This window comes from Papio anubis, chromosome 9 (genome assembly GCF_008728515.1).
Source record: "Papio anubis isolate 15944 chromosome 9, Panubis1.0, whole genome shotgun sequence".
NCBI lineage: Eukaryota > Metazoa > Chordata > Mammalia > Primates > Cercopithecidae > Papio > Papio anubis.
The window spans coordinates 543,926-564,083 of NC_044984.1; the positions used below are offsets into that span (position 1 = coordinate 543,926).

Here is a 20,158-nt window from a genome sequence, read left to right on the forward strand (position 1 = left end):
CAGTGGGCTGGATCTCAGCTCACTGCAGGCCCGGCCTCCCCGGTTCATTTCATTCTCCTGCCTCAGCTCCCGAGAAGGACTACAGGCTGCCTCGCCACCTCGGCCCGCTAGTTTTTTTTGTATTTTTAGTAGAGACGGGGTTTTCACCTGCAGTTAGCCAGGATGGTCTCATCTCCCTGACCCCGCGGATCTCACTTCGCCTCGCCTCCTCCCAAAGTGCTGGGATTGAGCAGGCGGAGCCACCGCCGGCCTCGGCCCGCAGACCGCTGTTCAGTGACCCCGACTGAAAACGAGCCCTTGCTCCCAGTCCTCGCCTTTTCTCCACACCGACGGCAGCCTGACGGCTCTGCCCCCGGCTGGTGGGAGCTGCCTGGCAGGACTCCTGGCTGGCCCCGGCTGGGAGAGGAATCGCTTGCTGGCGGGGAAGGGCGCGTGGCCCGGCCTCAGAGCGCTCCCTGCCCCAGCTGACGCAGGCGGAGGGGATGTGCTGGCTGACGCTGGGAAGGATGTGGCCTGGGGGGGGGAGAGGCCGGGAGGGGGAGAGCGGGGGAGAGGCGGGGGAGGGGGGAGAGGTGGGGAGAGGTGGGCAGTGGAGAGGTGGTGGACATGGAAGGAAGGAATACGAATAAAAATGGAAGAATAGGGAAGGAATAACGGAGGAACAACGGAGAAAAGGCCCCAAACATAGAATGCCAGTGGCCGGAGGGGTGGGTGATGGGATCCTAAATGCCCTGACCTGATCCTTACTCATCCTATGCATGCAACAAAACACCGTGTGTCAATATGCACAAGCATTACGTGTCAATAAAAATGCATTTAAACATTGTAAGGAGACAGTCTCGCTTGCAAAGGGCGCTCGCATGCCGGCTGCGTGTGGAGCTCCGCACCTAGTGCGCGGCCCTGGGGCAGGTCTGCCGTGGAATCCCACCTCTGCCACTCATCACCTGGTGACTCTGGCAAACTAGCCAAGCCGTCTGTGCCTCTGTTCTCCTCTACGAACAAGGATTACGTGAGGTCACATACAGAAAGCATTTAGAACAGCATCTGCCACAGTCTCTGCGCTCTGAAGGCTTCTGTTACCGTTCTTTGGGTTCTTCCTGTCATCCTGTGGAGTGGTTACTCTGATTATGCTCATGTCACCAAGAGAAAACAGCTCACTCTGTTAGCAAGTGGTAGAGTGGGGGCTCGAACCTAGGCGGTGAACTCCTGGGGTTCTAAGAGCAAGGAGAAGGGATGAGGAAGTTTAAGGTGCTGGGAGGGGATGGGACAGAGCCGTGACCCCGGGGCCCATGGAGACGGCGCTCTGCTTTCCTGCCCTCTCTCCTGCCAGCCTGTCAGCCTCCCACAGGTACTACTTCGAGGTGCTGCACAAGCAGAATGAGGAGGGCACCGACCACGTGGAAGTTGCGGTGAGTTTCCTGCTGCTCCTGCCTCTCCCAGCTCAGTTCCTGGCACTCATCTCCCCTTGTCCCTTGACCCCTGTTGGAAATCCAGCTACCTCCCACCTTCTGCATCTACCCTCTCTCTTCTCTTCCAGTGGCGACGGAATGACCCTGGAGCCAAGTTCACCATCATTGACTCCCTCTCCCTGTCCCTCTTCACAAGTGAGTAGGCTCTGGCCCTGCCCTGGAGATGGAGGCCAGGTGGGGCCAGCCTACCCTGGGGGATTTGGCAGGGGTGGAGGGGAGGAGGGAAGCTTGAGATGCTTGGGACATGGGTATGAAGGGGTCCAGAAAAGAGTGGGACCTTATGACCAGGAGTCCTTAACTCCCCAGGGTCAGTGACCCCTTTGAGAACCTGCTAGAAGCTCTCTGAGCCCTTGCCTCAGAAAAATGCCTTTGTCTACCCACCCACACACAACATTTTGAATACAGCTTCAAGGGAGTCCAGAGACTGTCAGGCTCACACCAGATTCAAAAACTCTGAGGCTGAGTGTGGTGGCTCACACCTGTAATCCCAGCACTTTGGGAGGCCAAGGTAGGAGGAATTCGAGACCAGCCCAGACAACATAGCGAGATCTCATCTCTACAAAAAATTAAAAAATTAACTGGGTGTAGTGGCTCATGCCTGTAGTCACAGCTACTGGGAAGGATCAACTGAGCCCAGGAGTTTGAATCTGAAGCTGCAGTGAGCTGTTATTGGATCACTGCACTCCAGCCTGGACAACAGAGCAAGACCCTGTCTCAAAAGCAAAACAAAACAAAACCCTGTTTTACAGATAAGGTAACCATGGTTCTTGCAGAGCCATAGCCAGGGCAGAGGAAACCTTTTCACCTGCCTTCAGTGTGCAGGAAGTGACCTCTTTCTTCAGTGGCATTTTCCATTTCATATCATTTCACCAGTGAGACTCCCAGCCAGAGGTCCCACTGAAAAACATGCCATCCATAGGCCTCCGTGGCAGGTGTAGACAGATGCATGAACCCGGAAGACAGAGAGCAAAGAAGCAGCCAGCCCCTCACCCCCCTTCTCTGTGGCTTGCTTTAACCTGGACACTGAAACTAGATCACCTGGTTTCAAACTCAGCTTGGCCACCCATCCATTGTATGATGTTGGGCAAATGACTTAGATTCTCTGTGCCAAAGTTCCTCATCTGTAAACTAGGAATAGTAGTAGTACGGAAGGCATGTGGTGCTTTTAGAGATTAGATGGGTTAATATTTGGGATATTCTTAGAGCAGGGCCTGGCTTATTATTAAGTGCTCTGTAAGTGTTCAATAAACTAGGCGTACATAATGACAAATTTTTAGCAGTCCGCAGTAACACATTTTCAAAAAGAGGTGTCTTTTTCCAAGTACACGACACAGTCATGTGGGTCAGCCATGGGACTGGCAGAGGGGGCCGAAGGGAGATGAATCGTGAAGCCACCGCTGTGGCGGGAGCCAGAGAGAGGCCGCTGGTGTCAGGAGCCCCGTCTGCATCTCTTCCCTCCCCTTCAAGGGCAGTGGGGCTGCTGTGCTCCAGGCCCCATAGCCTCCTGCTGTTCTTTCCTCCCTGCGCCCAGATGAGACGTTCCTACAGATGGATGAGGTGGGCCACATCCCACAGACAGCAGCCAGCCACGTGGGCTCCTCCAACGCTCTTCCCAGGGATGAGCAACCGCCCGCAGACATGCTTCGGCCTGACCCCCGGGACACCCTCTACCGAGGTAAGGCCTCAGCCAGCGCTTGGCATCCTGTGTGGGGACGCCGCACTGCCAGGTCCGCTGCTGATGGTGGAGAAGACTTAAGAGACCTGTCACAGTGTCCCAAACACCGTAGTACCTTTTATTTTCCTCATGAAATAGAACATGCATACGGAAAAGAGAGTATGTAAATACATGTGAAAATATTTACGTGTAATTTTACAATTCTGCCTGTGATGACAGAGCGAACATTTGTGGAACCACCACCCACGAGAAGAGATAGAATTAGAACCCGGAAGGTCCCCCGCACATCCCTTCCCAATCGCACGGTCCTTGCCTCTTACTGGATTCCAGCTCTTGTCCCTTCCCAATCTCACGTGTCCTTGCCTCTTACTGGATTCCAGCTCTTGTCATCCAAGGAGAGAAATAATGTTGACACCACAGTGTTAGAGTCTCATGCGTTTTTCCTCTTGGGAGTGTTTACATTTTAAAAGATGGCAAAGATGGCCAGGCATGGTGGCTCATTCCTGTCATCCTGGCACTTTGGGAGGCTGAGGCAGGAGGATCGCTTGAGCCCAGGAGGTTGAGGCTGCAGTGAGCTGTGATTGAACCATTGCACTCCGGCCTGGGCGACAGAGTGAGATCCTGTCTCAAAAAAAAAAAAAAAGAAAAAGAAAAAGAAAAGAAAAGGCAAAGTTTCTTTACTCCTCACCCCTCTCAAAAAAAATGACAACTGGCGCGAAGGGGATGTTCAGCCCGTGGGAGGAAATCTGGTTATTGGTGCTGCATGAGGGAGGAGCCTATCTGGCGTCTTAGAAGTTTCTAGACCTTATTGAGGCTATCCCTGCAGTGACTCTAAAGTCAAACTGTGCCTTGGACCTGGGGCTGTGTCCTGAGTCCTCTGCTGCCAGGGTGCTCCTCAACGGCCCTGCTCCAGGTCCGTGGGGCAGCCTCAGCCACAGACATCGGCAGACCACAGCTGCCCCTTGCGGATACAGAAAGGGCCCTACTCAGGGCAGAAGCTTCAGCCCCAGTTTCCGGGCCCACCCTCATCCTCATTCCTCTTCCTCCACTGTCCTCAGTGCCTCTGATCCCCAAGTCGCGTCTCCGCCACGTCCTGCCTGACTGTCCCTACAAACCCAGCTACCTGGTGGATGGGCTCCCTCTGCAGCGCTACCAGGGACTCCGGTTTGTAAGTCTTGCCTGGGTCGTGGCGAGCGGGGCCGGCAGAGGGATCACTGCCTGTGACTGGGAGGGGAGGTGGTGAGGCTGCCTGTCCCGTCTTCCTGACATCCCATCCCACCAGATAGGACAGCCTCACAGGTCCCTGGGCTGGGAAGAACTTGCACTCCCATCCGGATGGACTGGCCCGAATAGTCTATCCGTCAGAGCCTGCTCGTGGGTGCTCTGCCTCAGGCCCCCCCAACACATACCACCTCTGCCCCAGTGATGATATCAGGCGGCCTGGCTGAGGCTTCTTACGCTTCCTGCTCCGAGGACCACACAACCCTACCCTGCCTGCAGTCCCGCCAGCCAGTCAGCCAGCAGGACCTTCCTAAACCCAGAGACCAGGCACGGGGGGGAAAAGAACTATGGAGGGAAAGTTAGCTTTAAAGAACCCGGAATCCATGTGGAAGCCAGACGGGCAGGGTGGCCACTCTCCTGTCCATCCAGATTTAGAGACGATTGTAAGGAAGAGCTGGAGGGCAGAAGAAAGAGGTCAGGAGGCATCGCCAGGTCAGAGAATGGCTGGGGTGTAATTGAGAAGTTCTTTGGTGGTGGTGACCACAAGCTATGCTTAAGGGGGGCAAAGGAAGCAGTGAAGTAAATAAGAAGAGGGGTTGTTCTAGGACTGCGGGAGGTTACAGGTAAAGGCTCAGAGGTTTCAGGAGAGGATCAGGTGTCAGAGGGAGGAAGGAATGGTTTTGGCTGAAGCTGAGGGATGGGAGCTGGTTCAGGACAGATGTGGACCAGGGGCTTGACTCGGGTTGCATTTGGTCCACAGAGCCCAGGAGAGCTGGCATAACGAGTGGCATGAAAGCCCCATCTGCATCGCATTCAGCGCTCAGAGCAGCCCTTCTCTCCCTGGCAAGGGCGGGTCCCCCGCGGCCCTGTGTGATCCCAGGCGGGGCAGCCTTCCCAGGATCTCACTCTCTGACTCCTGCTGCTGCTTTTTCCGCTTCCAGGTTCATCTGTCTTTTGTTTACCCCAATGACTATACCCGCCTGAGCCACATGGAGACCCACAATAGATGCTTCTACCAGGAAAACGCCTACTACCAAGACAGGTGAGACACACTGAGTGGGGAAGGAGGTGGCTTTGCAGGAGGCTCTGCAGGAGCCAGGGGAGCGCCTGGACCAGAGTGGCCGTGGTGGCCCAGCCCAACGAGTCTTGGCTCTTGTTCTTCTGAGTACTACACACACACACACACACACACACCGCTCACCCAGCCTCCTTCCTACACACACACACATAACAACAAATAAAAGATGATCTTATTTCCCTCTTCCTCTCTCTTGTGTTTGTGTTTCTCTGGTCTTGCCACCTTCTAGGGAAGGATGGGTATGGGGTCTCACCAGATAATGTGCAATGCTCTTGACTCTCAGTCTCCAGAGCCAAGGAGCCAACAAACTTCTATTGTTTATAACTACCTAGTTCTGCCATATTCTGTTACATAACAAACAACCAAGGCATATCCTGCAAATAGTATTAAAATAAACTTATTAAAACAAAACCGAATTTATGACTTCATCTCACCCAGACCCTAGCTGGTCCTTCTCTGAAGTGGGAATAATATCTGCCCTGTCTAGCACAAAGGCTGCTAGAAAGATCAATAGGATAATCTGGGTGAATGTGCTTTGAAAACTGTGAAGTATTAAACAAATATGACGAGAGGGAAATCTATCCACACAGGATTATAATTCTAATGCAGGGCCTAGAGGTGAATAAATAGGACTCAGGGCCCGTCCCAGCCCCAATTTCGAAGTAGTCACCATTTATGGTCCTAACAACTTCCACTGTGTTTGTAGTGCCTCCTGTACCCATTGTACTATCTTCTCGAATTCTGCTGGCTTTCTTTCCTGGTTTGAGCTGCAGAAGAGAAATGCTCACACAAGCCTGCCTGCATTGGGTCTCCAGGGTCATTGTTACTCAAGTGTAGTCCTCTCCAGTCTCCCACCCACCTCTTCTCTTTCTAGGCCTGGTCCCCAGCTCCTCCTCCCACCCCTGGAGAGTGAACCCTGTGCCAGACTTCAGATGCCTGTGACGCAGGGCTACACCAGGATTACTTCACTGTTCCCTGAACACACCCCACCCTTCCCAGCTGCTCCTGCTCTGCTCCGGGACTAAAGGCCTTTCTTTCTTCTCGCTTATGTTCCCTAGGAGAGCCTTTCTCCTCCTTAGAGACCCTGTCCCTAGTGGACCCAGCAAGGCCCTTGTTTGAAAGAAGTCGCTGCCCCTGGCCTGTGCTGGCTCCTATGCTGCTGAGACCTCTTGAGAGGGCTCCTTCTGCTGCCTCCCATCACTCTTAGCACACATGGCCTCCACAGGGGCCTGAGTCCCCATGGAGCCTAGCTCAGCACCTTGTCCACAATGGGTGCACAATGAATGATGATTGCACAATTTACGAGATGCTTCAGAAAAGGCAAGCTGTTTTGGAAGGGTGGGCTTCATGCACAATGGTATTTTGAGAGAATTTCATGTGGGCGAACCTTTGTCAAAATAAACGCCCCCACTGCAGGCAGAGCTCTTTTTCCCCTAGATCCTGCCTGCCTGTAGCAGTCCTGGAGGGAGCCTCCCAGGAATGTGAATGACTGGGGCTGGAAGCTGCAGCTGGTCTCAGCCAAAGCTGTGTGCCTGCACCCCTGAGGCTCTGCCCGCAAGTGCACGCAGTCTCCCCTGGACGCAGCTCTTCCGCCAAGAGCCGTGATCTCATTTCTTTAAAATCAATGCACAGTCTCTCAATCCACGTCGGGTGTCTTTGCAAGTTATTCAAGCAATAGTGACTGGTCCAGAGACCTCCTCCGGGCCCTGGGCACAGTCTCACTGCGAGGCTCCAGCCGCCCCTGCCTGGCCACACTGAGTTCAGCTGCAGCGTGCCGCCGAGGATGCGGGAGCGGCGTCCCGGAAGCACCCGCGGCGCCATGTTGCCCGCCAGGGGGCGCCGGGAAACAGCGTCCGCCAGCGCGGGCGTCCCCCGGGCGTTGACCCTTTGCGCGGAGTGCACGCTTTTCCCTGCAACAAAGGCTAAGCAGCTTGCAAACAGAAGCAGGGCGTGTAGGGAAGAACAGGAAAGCACGTGCATTGAAACGGGAGCGCAGAGGGGCCTGCTTGCTTTTTTTATTTTAGTTGTTACTGGTTTTTTGAGACAGGGTCTGCTCTGTGGTCTGGCTGTGCAAATACCCAAAGGCCATAGCTCAACACCGCAGCCTCACCTCCCAGGGCTCCAGCTTATCCTCCTGCTTCAGCCTTCCAAAGTGCTGCCAGCTGGAATTGAGCACTTCTCTGCTTTGTTTCACTTTGTCAGGAGCTTTTAAAAAAAGACTTTACCTTCGTCTGAGCACCGATTTCACTCTCTAAAGACCGATCTGTTCTCTCATTCACTCCTACATTGCACTTTCCCCATCCATGCCTTTGTTCCGCCTTCCATTACACTTTCTCTCTCTGGTTTTTATTTTGAGCTCACTTCATTTATTTTTAGAGGAATTTTGAGATCCCTGTTTTCCTCCTATTGTCCATAAGTTAGATTTCTAATTTGCTTCATCCTCTCATATATAATAATAAATTAAATTTGAACGTAATTTAACACGATAATAAAAGCAGTGCATGACTCCACAAAGTAGGAAATACGGATGGTCCCCTGTTACTCATCGTAAGCTTATAACTTTAAGTAACTGTAATTTTGTGTATCCTTCACTTTCATGCAGTATATTCAATAGTCATGAAGAGACTGCATTTGTTTGTAAGTGAGAGTGAGATGGAGTCTGCTCCTAAGCTTTCACTCAGGCTGGAGGGGCCGGATCTCAGCTCACTGCAGCTCTGCCTCCGGGTTCACGCATTCTCCCTGGCAGCTCCCAGCCTCCTATTGGGATCAGGCTCACCACTGCTCGGGCTAGTTTTTGTATTTTATAGAGACAGGGTTTCACTGTTAGCCAGGATGGTCTCTGGCCCCGACTTGATCGCCTCGGCCTCCCAAAGTGCTGGGATTACCGGCGTGAGCCACCGCGCCCGGCCTCGGTACTCTGTTACAAAGGAGGGTTTGTGTTAGACGATCTGGCCCAGCAGGAGGCTGGTGTAAGTGGGCAGAGCACACTGAAGTTAAGCTGGGCTAAACTATGAAGTTCAGTAGGCTAAGGGTATTAAATGCATTTTGACTTACGATATTTTCAACTATGGGTTTATCAGAATGTAGCTCTATCATAAGTTGAGAAGCAACTGTACTCCCATGTGTATATATATATTTTTTTTGAGACACAGTCTCACTGTGTTGCCCAGACTAGAGTGCAGTGGCATGAGCTTGGCTCACTGCAACCTCCACCTCCTGGGTTCAAGCGATTCTCCTGCCTCAGCCTGCCAAGTAGCTGGGATGTAGTTCCATTCTACAAGTGAAGAAACTGAGGCTCAAAGACATCAAATGCCCGAAGTCACCAGATACTAAGGGATGGCCCCACTGTCTAAATCCTAAGCCTGCATTTTTTTCTCCTATATACCAGTGGTTCCCCACATGTGGTCCTTGAAGTAGCAGTAGCAACATCGCCTGAAAACTTACTAGAAATGAAAAATTGTAAAATTTTTATAGAGATGGGGTCTCACCATGTTGGCCAGGCTAGTCTTGAACTCCTGAGTTCAAGCGATTCTCTTGCCTCAGCCTCCCAAAATGTTGGGATTACAGGCGTGAGCCACTGCACCAGGCCCCGAGATCACCCTTTTTTATTTTTATTATATATCTATTTATTTATCATTTATTTATTTATTTTGAGATGGAGTCTCGCTCTGCCGCCCAGGCTGGAATGCAGTAGCGCGATCTCGGCTCACTGCAAGTTCTGCCTCCCACGTTCACGCCATTCTCCTGCCTCAGCCTACCGAGTAGCTGGGACTACAGGAACCTGCCACCACGCCTGGCTAATTTTTTGTATTTTTAGTAGAGACGGGGTTTACCGTGTTAGCCAGGATGGTCTCGATCTCCTGACCCCATGATCCGCCTGCCTCGGCCTCCCAAAGTGCTGGGATTATAGGCATGAGCCACCGCGCCCGCCTATTTTTATGTTTTTTTAAGACAGGGTCTCCCTCTGTCACCTAGGCTAGAATGCAGTGGTGTAATCATGGCTCCCTGTAGCCTCAAACTCCTGGACTCAAGGGATCTTCTTGCCATAGCCTCCTGGGTAGCTGGGACTGCAAGTGCACACCACTACACTACATGTTTACAACATTTTTTGTAGGAATGTGGTCTCACTATGTTGCCCAGGCTGGTTTTGAACTCCTGGCCTCAAGGGATCCTCTCATCTTGCACCCTCAAAGTGCTGGGATTACAGGCAGGAACCACTGCACCAGGCCGAGATCATCCATTTTTTAAGTATTAGAGCTGGACTTTGAACCCAGGCAGGCTCTGGATTCTGTGTCCTTAACTGCTACAGCCCTGGAAACATAGGCTGTGTAAACCCCTCAACGATGGGGACCAGTCTAAAATATTCACAGATAGCATATCTAGATCATTCCAGAGAGTGAATGGATCAAAACCGTCTTTCGAACCAGTGGCCAGAAGCCCCAGCAGCTCCTATCTCCCCCACTGGTGCTGCCGGCTGCTGTTCCTCACGGATCTGTTAGGGTCTAGTGCTTTTATTCACAGATCCTTTTCGTGTCCTCCCTCAGAAGCACTTAGAGCCTCTCTTGTTTTTGCTGAATCTTAGATTTTGTGGTGGAGCCTAATTCTAGACAGGAACCTAAACACGGGTAAGTGGAAAGGACTTTCAGAACAATTATCATGAAGCAAAATATCAACATTCCACATAAGGGTGTCTATGAGTTTTGTACGTCCCCACTAGATTATACATTTCCAAAAGGTAAGAGTTATTTCCTCGGGATTCAAGGCAATTAGAATAAGAAGCAATGACAGCTGAGCCTACCGTCTCTGGCTGTCGTCCAGGTGAGACCTCATGAAGTAGCTCAGATCTGACAGTGAGATGGGAAAAGGGAAGGTGGTGAATTTCCCACCCCACCCAGCCCTGCAGACAGCCTGCCAAGATTCCTGTTGAGTTCAGGTCAGCAAACCTGTTTCCAGCTCCTAGCCTGAGCTAGGCACCTAGCAGACAAAGATCTCCGCCTTCCCAAAGGCCTTGTGAAGGAAAACTAGAATCTTGGGACCCCGAATTCACTACGCCGAAGAGGAAGTTCAGCTTGGACATGGAGTCACACAAAACAAACCAAAACCAAAAGACGAAACTGCCTTCCCTGTGTTCCCAAACCGCAGTCATTTCACAGGCTTACTTTACCTTACATAAAACGCGGATTCACTGAGCCCAGGACAAATTCATAACTGAGCCGTCCCCACTCCCTCTTTTCACACGTAAAATGCAGATTCGTGGAGCACTATCCCAGCCTCACAGGAAGGCAACCGTAGCCTTGCAGCCTACCCACCCTCCTTTTAAAACATCTTCCCCTGTTGCTTTGCTCTTTCCCTTTAAATAGTGAAATTCCCAAAATCCTCATTGGAAAAAGCACAGGTCACAGATCTTACGGTGTTTCTTTTTTCTGAGTTCACCTTCAACCTTGGCAAAATAAATCTCTCGTTTCGGTTTACATCCTATTCTCCTAATACCCTACAATGACAAAGCTTAGCAGAGAATAAGAGTATAAAGGGGGAAGCCAGGAGATAAAGAGAACTTATCCATCCCTTCCCAATGGAAAAGCTGCATGGGAACAAGGGGGCACCTAGCCTGGAGTGCTGAATGAATGAAGGAGTGAATTAATGATGCACTTGTCAGCATGCGCAGTGGCTCACACCTGTAATCCCAGCACTTTGGGAGGCCGAGGCGAGTGGATCACTTGCGGTCAGGAGTTTGAGACGTGCCTGGGCAAAATGGTGAAACCCCGTCTCTACTAAAAATACAAAAATTAGCCAGATGTGGTGGTGGGCGCCTGTAATTCCAGCTACTCAGGAGGCTGAGGCGAGAGAATCACTTGAACCTGGGAGGCAAAGGTTGCAGGAAGACACGATCACGCCGCTGCACTCCAGCCTGCATGAGAGAGCGAGACCCTGTCTCAAAAAAAAAAAAAAAAAAAAAGAAAAAAAGGATCCATTTGTCATTCACTGTATTCATTCCGAAGAGACTTCAAAGGCAGGACCAGGGCGAGCTGAACCCGGTGAACCTCTTCTATGGTGCCTTCTGGGGCTGCCCGCCAATGGCTGTAGAACACAAACACCTCGACTGCACTGCTGACCCCCTCATACACCAGGGCAGTCACAGTGTTTTCTGTGTGTGTGTGTGTGTGTGTGTGTCTGTGTGAATGTGTGTGTGCCATGTCTGTGTGTCTGTGTACCTCTGTATGTGTCTGTGTGTGTGTGTGCATGTGTGTATTCATGTGTGTGTCCGTGTCTCTGTGCGTATGTGTGAATGTGTGTGTGTGTCTTGTGTATGTGTCTGTGTGTATATGTGTGTGTCTGTGTGGATGTCTGTGTCCATGTGTCTGTGTGTCTGTGTGTGCATGAGCATCTGTGTGTGTGCATGTGTCTGTGTGTCTGTATGTGTCTCTGTGTGTGCATGTGTGCCTGTGTGTATTCATGTGTGTTTGTGTGTGTCCGTGTCTCTGTGCGTATGTCTGTGTGAACGTGTGTGTGCGTCTTGTGTATGTGTCTGCGTCTGTGTGTGTGTGTCTGCATGTGTCTGTGTGTCTCTGTGTACATGTGTCTGTGTGTGTCTCTGTGTACATGTGTGTCTGTGTGTGTACATGTATCTGTGTGTATGTCTGTCTCTGTGTGTGTACATGTGTCTGTGTCTGTCTCTGTGTGTGTACGTGTCTGTGTCTCTGTGTGTGTACACGTGTCTGTGTGCAGGTGTGTATCTATTGTTCCTGAGCTCAGCAGTCTCCTGGGTCCTGGCCATAGACCCACAGGTGAGACAGACAAGGCAGGGTTACTGATGCACTATCTGGAGGGAGCTCAGGGGGCCAAGGAGATCACGACAGAGAAGTCCCTGAGCAGAGCCCGGGGATCAAAGCCCCTCCTGACTGGTGGGCCAGCCTGAATCAGCTGCCCCTGCCAGCTTCAGCCAATCCAAGGAGGCCTGGGCCTGGAGCCAGCCTGTCTGGATTGCCCTGGCCTGAGGACTCAAGCCTTTTCCCTGCCAGCAAAGCAGGCCCAGCCTGGGTCCTCACACCGCGGCTCTCCTGTTCTCCCTCATAATTCGAAGGTGGCCACTCACACATCCTCCCAGCCCCCACACCCGCACCTGAGCAGCAGCTCTGTGAAGTGGGCCAGGGTCTGGTCTGGGGAGAAGGTGAGCGGGGGAGGGCCGGCAGGCGGGTGCAGGGACCCGATTGTGCTGCGGACTGTCCAACTCACGCAGCTTCGGTGCTCCCCAGCTCACTTGTCTATAAAAAGAGGAGACGCTCCTCTCCTTCTCATGGTGAGAAGCTTGTATCTGGTGAAATAGGTGAGCTGCTGCCGAACTCAGCAAAACCCTCAGCAAATCCCAGGCGTTGTCTGACTCAGCCCCAAGGTGTCCTGAGAACCAGGTTCTCTGTAGAGGCTGAACTCACAAACAGCCCAGCCCCAGAGGGCTTCCAATCCACAGCCTCTCCCTGGCTCCCTGCACTGACCCCACGCGCTGCCAGGCTCCCTGTGCATCCCTCTTCACTTCTTGCAGAGGCCCTGTGAGGGGAAACAGGCTCCAGAGAGGACAGAACTTACCCAAGGTCACATGGCTAGGAGATCAGAGGTAAGATTTGAACCCGAGTCCGTCTGAGGCCAGCGTTCAAACTCCTCACCACTGTGTTCCTCCTCCCACAGCTCTTAGGCCAGGGCCCCGGGGAAACCTCTCCTCCAGTGCCTAACACAGAATTCGGCTGGGAGTGTGTGCTCAGGAGTGACTGAATGGACGGATGCAGGCAGGCAGGCAGGCTAGTCCTGCCCTTGGCGCTGGCCCAGATCCAGGCTGGAAGCGCCCTTTCCACAGAACAGGGTGATGCCCCAGGGCAGCCGGGCAAGTGTCAGGTCCCTGCTGGGCCCTCACCCTCTTTCTAAAAATACTAATGAGTGGGAGACCTCCAAGGCCACCAAACAGATACCCAGTCGCTCTCTGGGGTCAGTCCTTCACAGCCCGAGGCTGCCACCTGGCATCTGCTGCCTCTGGGCCTCCCGCCTGACAGCTGACCCCTGTCATCCCTGTGACTTCACTGCAAGGCAAAGTCCAGTTTGGCAGAGGTGGGGACTTCTGGGCGGCCAGGAGGCTTGGCCCAGCCTCGCCCATGCTGAACGGTGGGATGCCAGGACAACTTGGGGGTCTCTAACCCCGAGTCCAATCAAAGCAAACCCTTCTTTTTTGCTGGAGCTCCATTTCCACGGCCATGAAATGGAGGCAGTCAACTCCTGCAAAACCTCGAAGTGTGAGTGGCAGCCTGGCTTGGGGATGTGGACACTTAGAGCCAGGACAAGGAGTTGAGACCTGGCACTGCCCCTTCATAGCTGCATGGCTTGGGACTTCTCTCAGTCACCGACTAAAAATGGGGATCATAAGATTACAGAACAGTGATAGTATTAACCTATTTTTAAAGATCCATATTTATATACTTAGATCAATCTGATAGGATACGGACTAAAATATTAAGCATCATCTCAAGGCAATAGGATATCAGATATTATTTTCTTTTTTTGCTTTATCTGTATTTTCTAATTTTTCTTCAATGAACATTTGGAGTAAAAAAAAAACCCAGAATGTTAAAGCAACAATCATATAATTAGTACTTAAGTATTTGTCTTGACTTACAGGAGAGTTTGAGAATCATGTTTGTGATTGGTTTACAAACTGTAAAGTTCTTTGCAAATGTAAATAGTTATAATTTTCTCCAAGGGCATTTTGGAACTACAGGGATAAGGAGAGAATCGTTTCCTGGCCAGGTGCGGTGGCTCACACCTTTAATCCCAGCACTTAGGGAGGCTGAGGTGGGCAAATCACTTGAGCCAGAAGTTCCAGACCAGCCTGGGAAACATCGCAAGACCCTGTCTCCATAAAAAACTTTTTTTGGCTGGACACGGTGGCTCATGCCTGCAATCCCAGCACTATGGGAAGCTGAGGTGGGCTGATCACCTGAGGTCAGGAGTTCGAGACCAGCCTGGTCAACATAGTGAAACCCCGTCTCTATAAAAATAAAACAATCAGCCGAGCATGGTGGCACCCGCCTGTAATCCCAGCACTTTGGGAGGCAGAGGCAGGTGGATCATCTGAGGTGAGGAGTTCGAGACCAGCCTGGCCAACATGATGAAACCCCGTATCTACTAAAAATACAAAAATTAGCCGAGGGTGGTGGCGGGCACCTGTAATCGCAGCTACTCAGGAGGCTGAGGCAGGAGAATCACTTGAACCCGGGAGGCGGATGTTGCAATGAGCCGAGATTGTGCCACTGCACTTCAAACTAGGGGATGGAGCGAGACTTCTCTCAAAACAAAAAAAACAAAAACAAAAATTTAATTAAAAATAAAAGCAGGCCAGGGGTGTGCTCACACCTGTAATCCCAGCACTTTGGGAGGCGGAGGCGGGTGGATCACGAGGTCAAGAGTTCGAGACCAGCCTGGCCAATATGGTGAAACCCTGTCTCTACTAAAAATAAAAAACAATTAGCCAGGCGTGGTGGCGGGCCCCTGTAGTCCCACCTACTTGGGAGGCTGAGGCAGGAGAATCGCTTGAACCGGAGGCGGAGGTTGAAGTGAGCTGAGATTGCACCATCACACTCCAGCCTGGATGACAGAGCGAGACTCCACCTCAATAAACACATAAATAAAAGTAAATCTTTCTTTTTGCTAAGGCTCCATTTCCACCGCCATGAAATGGAGGCTCTCTCTGCAGCGACCTTCATCTGCAGAAGCCTGCTCACACGAGAGAATGGCTGCCGCCAGTGATTCTCTCCCCGCCGTGCACTGGGCTCTGGTGCTGTGTGTCCTGGGCTCTGGGGCTCTGGGCTCCCCTGCTGCACGCTCTTAACCCTTAGCATGAGCAGATGGTAGAACTGCCCATGCCAAGAGGGTCCACACCAACTTCTGGAATAAACAAGGCCAAAGGGAAAGAGTAGGTTTGCCAGGGACAATCTCACACCAGGAAGCCCCATAATTCAACAGCGGCGCCCAGGATTTCAAGGTCAGTTCTGTGCTCATCAGGTAGGCAATGGTTGGAGGAAGGCAATGGTTGGAGGAAGGGAATGGCTGGAGGGAGATGTGAAGCCTGGGCTTAGCACAGGCACGGCCACACTGTGTAGCACCCTGGCCTGCTCCGCAGATGAGTCAGCAGTGTCGATTAAGTACCCACTGTGTGCAATGCCCTGAACTCTGTGCTGAGATGATAGCTCTGTTTGCTTTCCAGCCAATCAGCAAATATTTACTGAGCATCTGTCTATTTGGGGCAAGTCAGAGTACAGAGGGCATGGCTCAGAGAGGAAGAGCTCAGACGGAGTTTGTGATTGATTACAGGAATGGGTGTCAAGTGAGAGATACGACGGGTGGAAGAGCAGAAGCGCCTCCATCCAGAGGCGTGGAGGAGGTTCTGTGGATCTCAGGGCCATCTCAGCTGGCTCCAGACAGACAAGAAGCCTCCTTCAGAGTGTTCTTCTGGTAATCACCGAAGCTCTGCCTAATAGAGGAGACTGGTAACAGGTTTCCAAATGAGTATTAATGTAACTCACAACAATTTGCATGGCCCAGTAAAAATGAACATATGGGGCCCCTCCTTCAAACTGATAAGAGTGAGCCTCAGGAATGAAGTCTAAAACAGGGGAGAAAAAAAAAAAAGATTCAGAATTTCAAGATGGCAAAAGCAGAGCATTAGACCAAGTGCAGGACGCTTCTCAGCACAGGGCCCTCCTAAGCAGGCCCTGGGAAGCCAGCCCAGCCTGCCTGGAGGAGCAGGAGATAAGGATTTGGGATTTCTGGTTATCGAGAGGATCGCAGGCCTTGGGAAAGCCAGTGACCACTTCATTGTTTCCATCCTGGATCAAGGTCGGCCTCCAGGTGAGATGGCCCAGCCAGATCTGGCTCGGTCCTTAGCCCTTCCCTCTGGTGTCTCACATGATGGTGTCAACAAGGCCAGAGGCTGCTGGCTCTTCTCTCAAAAGCCAGGGCCAGGGAGCCACGCAAAATGCAAACGCCAAAGCCTTCACTGGTGGAAGGGGTGGGAACTGCTCCTCCCCGGGCAGCGCACACCCACTCAAAGGCCTTCACTGGTGGAAGGGGTGGGAACTGCTTCTCCCCGGGCAGCACACACCCGCTCGAAGGCATCCAACCTCAAAGTGCACAAGCTCCCATCCGCCGACAGGGCATGCGTTTCAGCCCTGTGTCCAACCTTCCCGTCTTATAAGTCAGGACACAGAACCATCGGGGCAAGGACCTCTCCAAGGCAAGAGAACTGGGCAGTGCTGAAACTGGACAAAGGCTTCTGTGACTCCCACCAGGGTCCTCTCCCCAGCAGCCAGGTGCCCTCCCGTGCCCTCTGACTGGATGGTAGGGACCCAGGGGTGCGACGCCTCTGCAGTGGCCTTCGCCTTCGGCGCCCTGCTCGCGTGAGAATCACTGCCGTCCACGGGGGACGCCACTCACGGGGCTCTGGTGTCGTGGACGGAGCTGAAGTTTGGGTGGAAGAGCTCACTGTCCCCGCTGCAGGCCTTTAACCCTTAGTGTGAGGAGACGGTAGAAGCCCTGCCCGTGCCAAGAGGGGTTCATACCAACATCGGGGATGAACAAGGCCAACGGGAACGAGTAGGTTCCCCAAGCGCAGTTTCTCTTCCTGCTACTGAACACCCGTGGGAGGAGGAGACTCAGCCCTTCCTGAGGAGCGTCTCTGCCGGGGTTCAACAGTAATGGACTAGAGTCTGGACCTGGGTCAACAAAAAGACTAGGGGAGCAGGAGGCAAGAGCCAGCTTACCAGGACGGGCTGCAAACGGGGAGGTCTGGATCCAGGGTGAGGCTGCCCCTCCAGAGGAAGCAGGCCCAGGAGCCCCTGGGAACACAGACAGGCTGAACCCACAGCACAGTCCCCATGGCGGGAGCAACTCCCAGTCGAGCGGCGGCAGAAAGAGCCCCCAGGTGTCCACGGTTTGTTGTGCGGGACAGAATGTCCGCACTTGCCTCTTACAGAATCGGCACAGCTGCCTAACGACAGAAGCTGAGGCTGCATTGTAAGGATATGCAAAGGGAGCCCCAGAGGAATGAAGTCCCTTTCTTAGGGCTCTGAGGCTCTCTGTGAAGTTCTAGAGCTGGGACGGGAGCTGGGCTTTCCTAGTCTTGGTCTGATGCTGGTGGTCTGGCCTCTGACCACTCTCCATCTCACCCTGCCCAGCGCTGGGACATTCTTCCCTGTCCCGGGGCCTCTGTGCAGGTGGGGGCGGGGGTGGCCAGGGATCCCGCACATCACAGGCAGGTCACCAGGATTTGTAGAGCGGATTGAACGCCTCATCCCCCGTGTTTGAAATGCCCTCTGGGCCCCTCCTGCCATCCACCCAGGAAGCTCTTCCTTCCACTAAGCTGGTTATTTCCACCACAGGGCCTTGAGGACACCTCCCACCTGTCACTATCTGTCCTCTCACTGGACGGTGAACTCCATCAGGGTAGGAGCCGTAGCGTGAGGCTGGCACTTACTGACAACTAGCAGTTGTTTTATCCATGAAGGGAGGGGATGACCTAGCAGGCTACACTTTAGACATGAAACGACAGCCACCACAGTCCCCAGACCCGTGTGTCGTCCTTCCACTATGTACACTTAGATAGGTTTCCCCTTAAAAAAAATTCCCAGGATGTGAAAAGCCAAATCAATTTACAAGACGGCAAAATGGCGGAAGGAAGGGAAGGGAGGGAAGGAAAGGAGGAGGAGCTGTGTTGCAAATGGACTCCCCGCAGTCCCCTTCAAATAGTTCCCTTTGTGAATATCTTTCTAATCTTAGAATGAGGAAAACCTTTATAAGCATGACATCAAATCCAGAAGCCATAAAGGATCCACACATTTGACTGCATAAAATTAAAATCAGTTGAATGCAAAATAATAACAGCGTATCCCCTTATAGCGCTTATTTCATGTCAAACGCTGCACAGAACACTTTACATATCTGAAGTCATGTCATTCTCGTGACAATCCCATGGGATAAGTACTGTCCTTATCTGAGGGACTCTGAGGTTAAGTAACTGAACTATGGTCATTCAGCTAGTACGTCACGGACAAAACCAGGGTGACCAAGTAGCCTGCCTTCAGAGCGTGTACTCCAGCCACTCCCTCGACCGCCACACACCACACAAAATCAGGAGACAAAGACAAACGGGGGAAACACTGCTGCACAGAGCACAAAGGACTGATTTTCCTGAAGTCTGTGGAGGCCTTAAAAGTGAGCCAACAGAAAAATAGAGTGCAAACAAGCAAGCCCCTGAAGAAACATCACAAATGTGTATAAGACATATGCGTAGCCTACACGATTGGTGAAGACTCAAGAGACTGATAACACTCAGTGTTGGTGAAGACGTGGCTAAAAAGCACTTTCACAGACTTGGTAGAAATGTAAATTACTACCAAATGTACCAAAATTGTTACAATCATTTTTTTGGAGGACAATTTGACAATTATCTCTTAAAATTTAAAATAGTCTTACCTAGGAAGCCCACTTCTAGGAGCCTCCCCCAGAATAAGTCTCCCACAGAAAATGCTCTCCAAAGCTCAGAAAGACAAGCTATTCAACGCATCATTATCGACAATGTCAAAACCTGGGAATGAGCCAAACTGTAATCAATGGCGTGTGGGCTAAATAAACTGGCCTACACCCACACAATTAAATACTACGTACGTCTTTGAAAAGCAAGAGGTGTTCTTGTTCGATCAGTAAAAAACAATGAACAAAATGAAACAAAACAAAAAGAATGAAGTAGATCCCCAAGTACAGGTACAGAAAATATCTAAAATGTATTTCGTGGGGAGCGAGTCGGTAAGAACATGATATGATTCTATATTGGTAAAAACGAAACAAAATATTCAGAGGATCTGCTTTATATTTCTATGCATTAGCATAAGCATAGGAAAAAAAGTGGGAGGAATTTATATCACACTAAGGACTTTCCCTTTCTTTCTAGGTTATATGTTTTCCCAATTGTAGGTCTTTTTCTCATGGGAGTTTGGTTTCAGTAAAAATCAGGAAACCTGCTAGACAAATCCTAAAAGAGCTGTAATCCTTCCAACTCTAATTTTTCACAACTAAGACATCATCCTTTTATAATCAGGAAAAATATAATGATGATGAAATTAAATATATGAGAAATAGCAAAAAACTACCCTTCCCTGTTTACTTCTTTGTTCTACAAGCATGTGCTGGGTATGCTCCTGAGTCCTAGGCACTGATGTCTCAGGCTGGGCATGCGGAGACGAATCCATATGGCACATGCTCTCAAGAAACTTCTGGAATGGGGGAAACAGATGGTAAGTTTGGGGGAGGATTGTCTCCTGGGCTCAGTTTTCCTCCGTGGGATAAGGTGGATGGGCTGCTGTGGCGGCCGTCTCAGAGAGGGCGGGGGCTCACTGTCAGGACCCAAGGGGCCCTCGGGTACGGGTAGAAGGCAGAGGTGGAGCAGTGTGGGGCAACGGATCAGGCTGGGGCTGGTGAGGGACTTAGGCTTTGCCCTGAGGGTGGCAGGGAGCAGTAGGAAGGTTTTCCTCAGCTAGTGGCATCCTTAGAGCAGCACTTTATTTCTGATTTTTGTTATTTTTTGTAGAGACGGTGTCTTGCTATGTTGCACAGGCTGGTCTCGAACTCCTGGTCTCCAACAAGTGGCCTCAGCTTTGCAATGTGCTGCAGCAGCATTTTAGC

General features: G+C 51.6%; 1 protein-coding gene and 1 non-coding gene across 2 annotated transcripts in view; one reads left to right on the forward strand and one right to left on the reverse strand.

Moving 5' to 3' along the window:
• B4GALNT3 (beta-1,4-N-acetyl-galactosaminyltransferase 3) overlaps positions 1-6,468 on the forward strand; it is a 92,176-nt gene extending 85,708 nt beyond the window's left edge. Inside the window, exons 8-13 of the mRNA XM_031650985.1 lie at positions 1,331-1,409; positions 1,538-1,604; positions 3,001-3,144; positions 4,203-4,312; positions 5,307-5,407; positions 6,318-6,468. Coding sequence (XP_031506845.1) covers positions 1,331-1,409; positions 1,538-1,604; positions 3,001-3,144; positions 4,203-4,312; positions 5,307-5,407; positions 6,318-6,468 — 652 coding nt within the window. The remainder of the gene's footprint in view (positions 1-1,330; positions 1,410-1,537; positions 1,605-3,000; positions 3,145-4,202; positions 4,313-5,306; positions 5,408-6,317) is intronic.
• A 13,000-nt stretch (positions 6,469-19,468) lies between these two features.
• Positions 19,469-19,528, reverse strand: LOC116269032. Its single transcript, XR_004176352.1, has one exon. It is a non-coding gene; the product is annotated as a U7 small nuclear RNA (small nuclear RNA).
• Between the last annotated feature and the right edge of the window lie 630 nt (positions 19,529-20,158).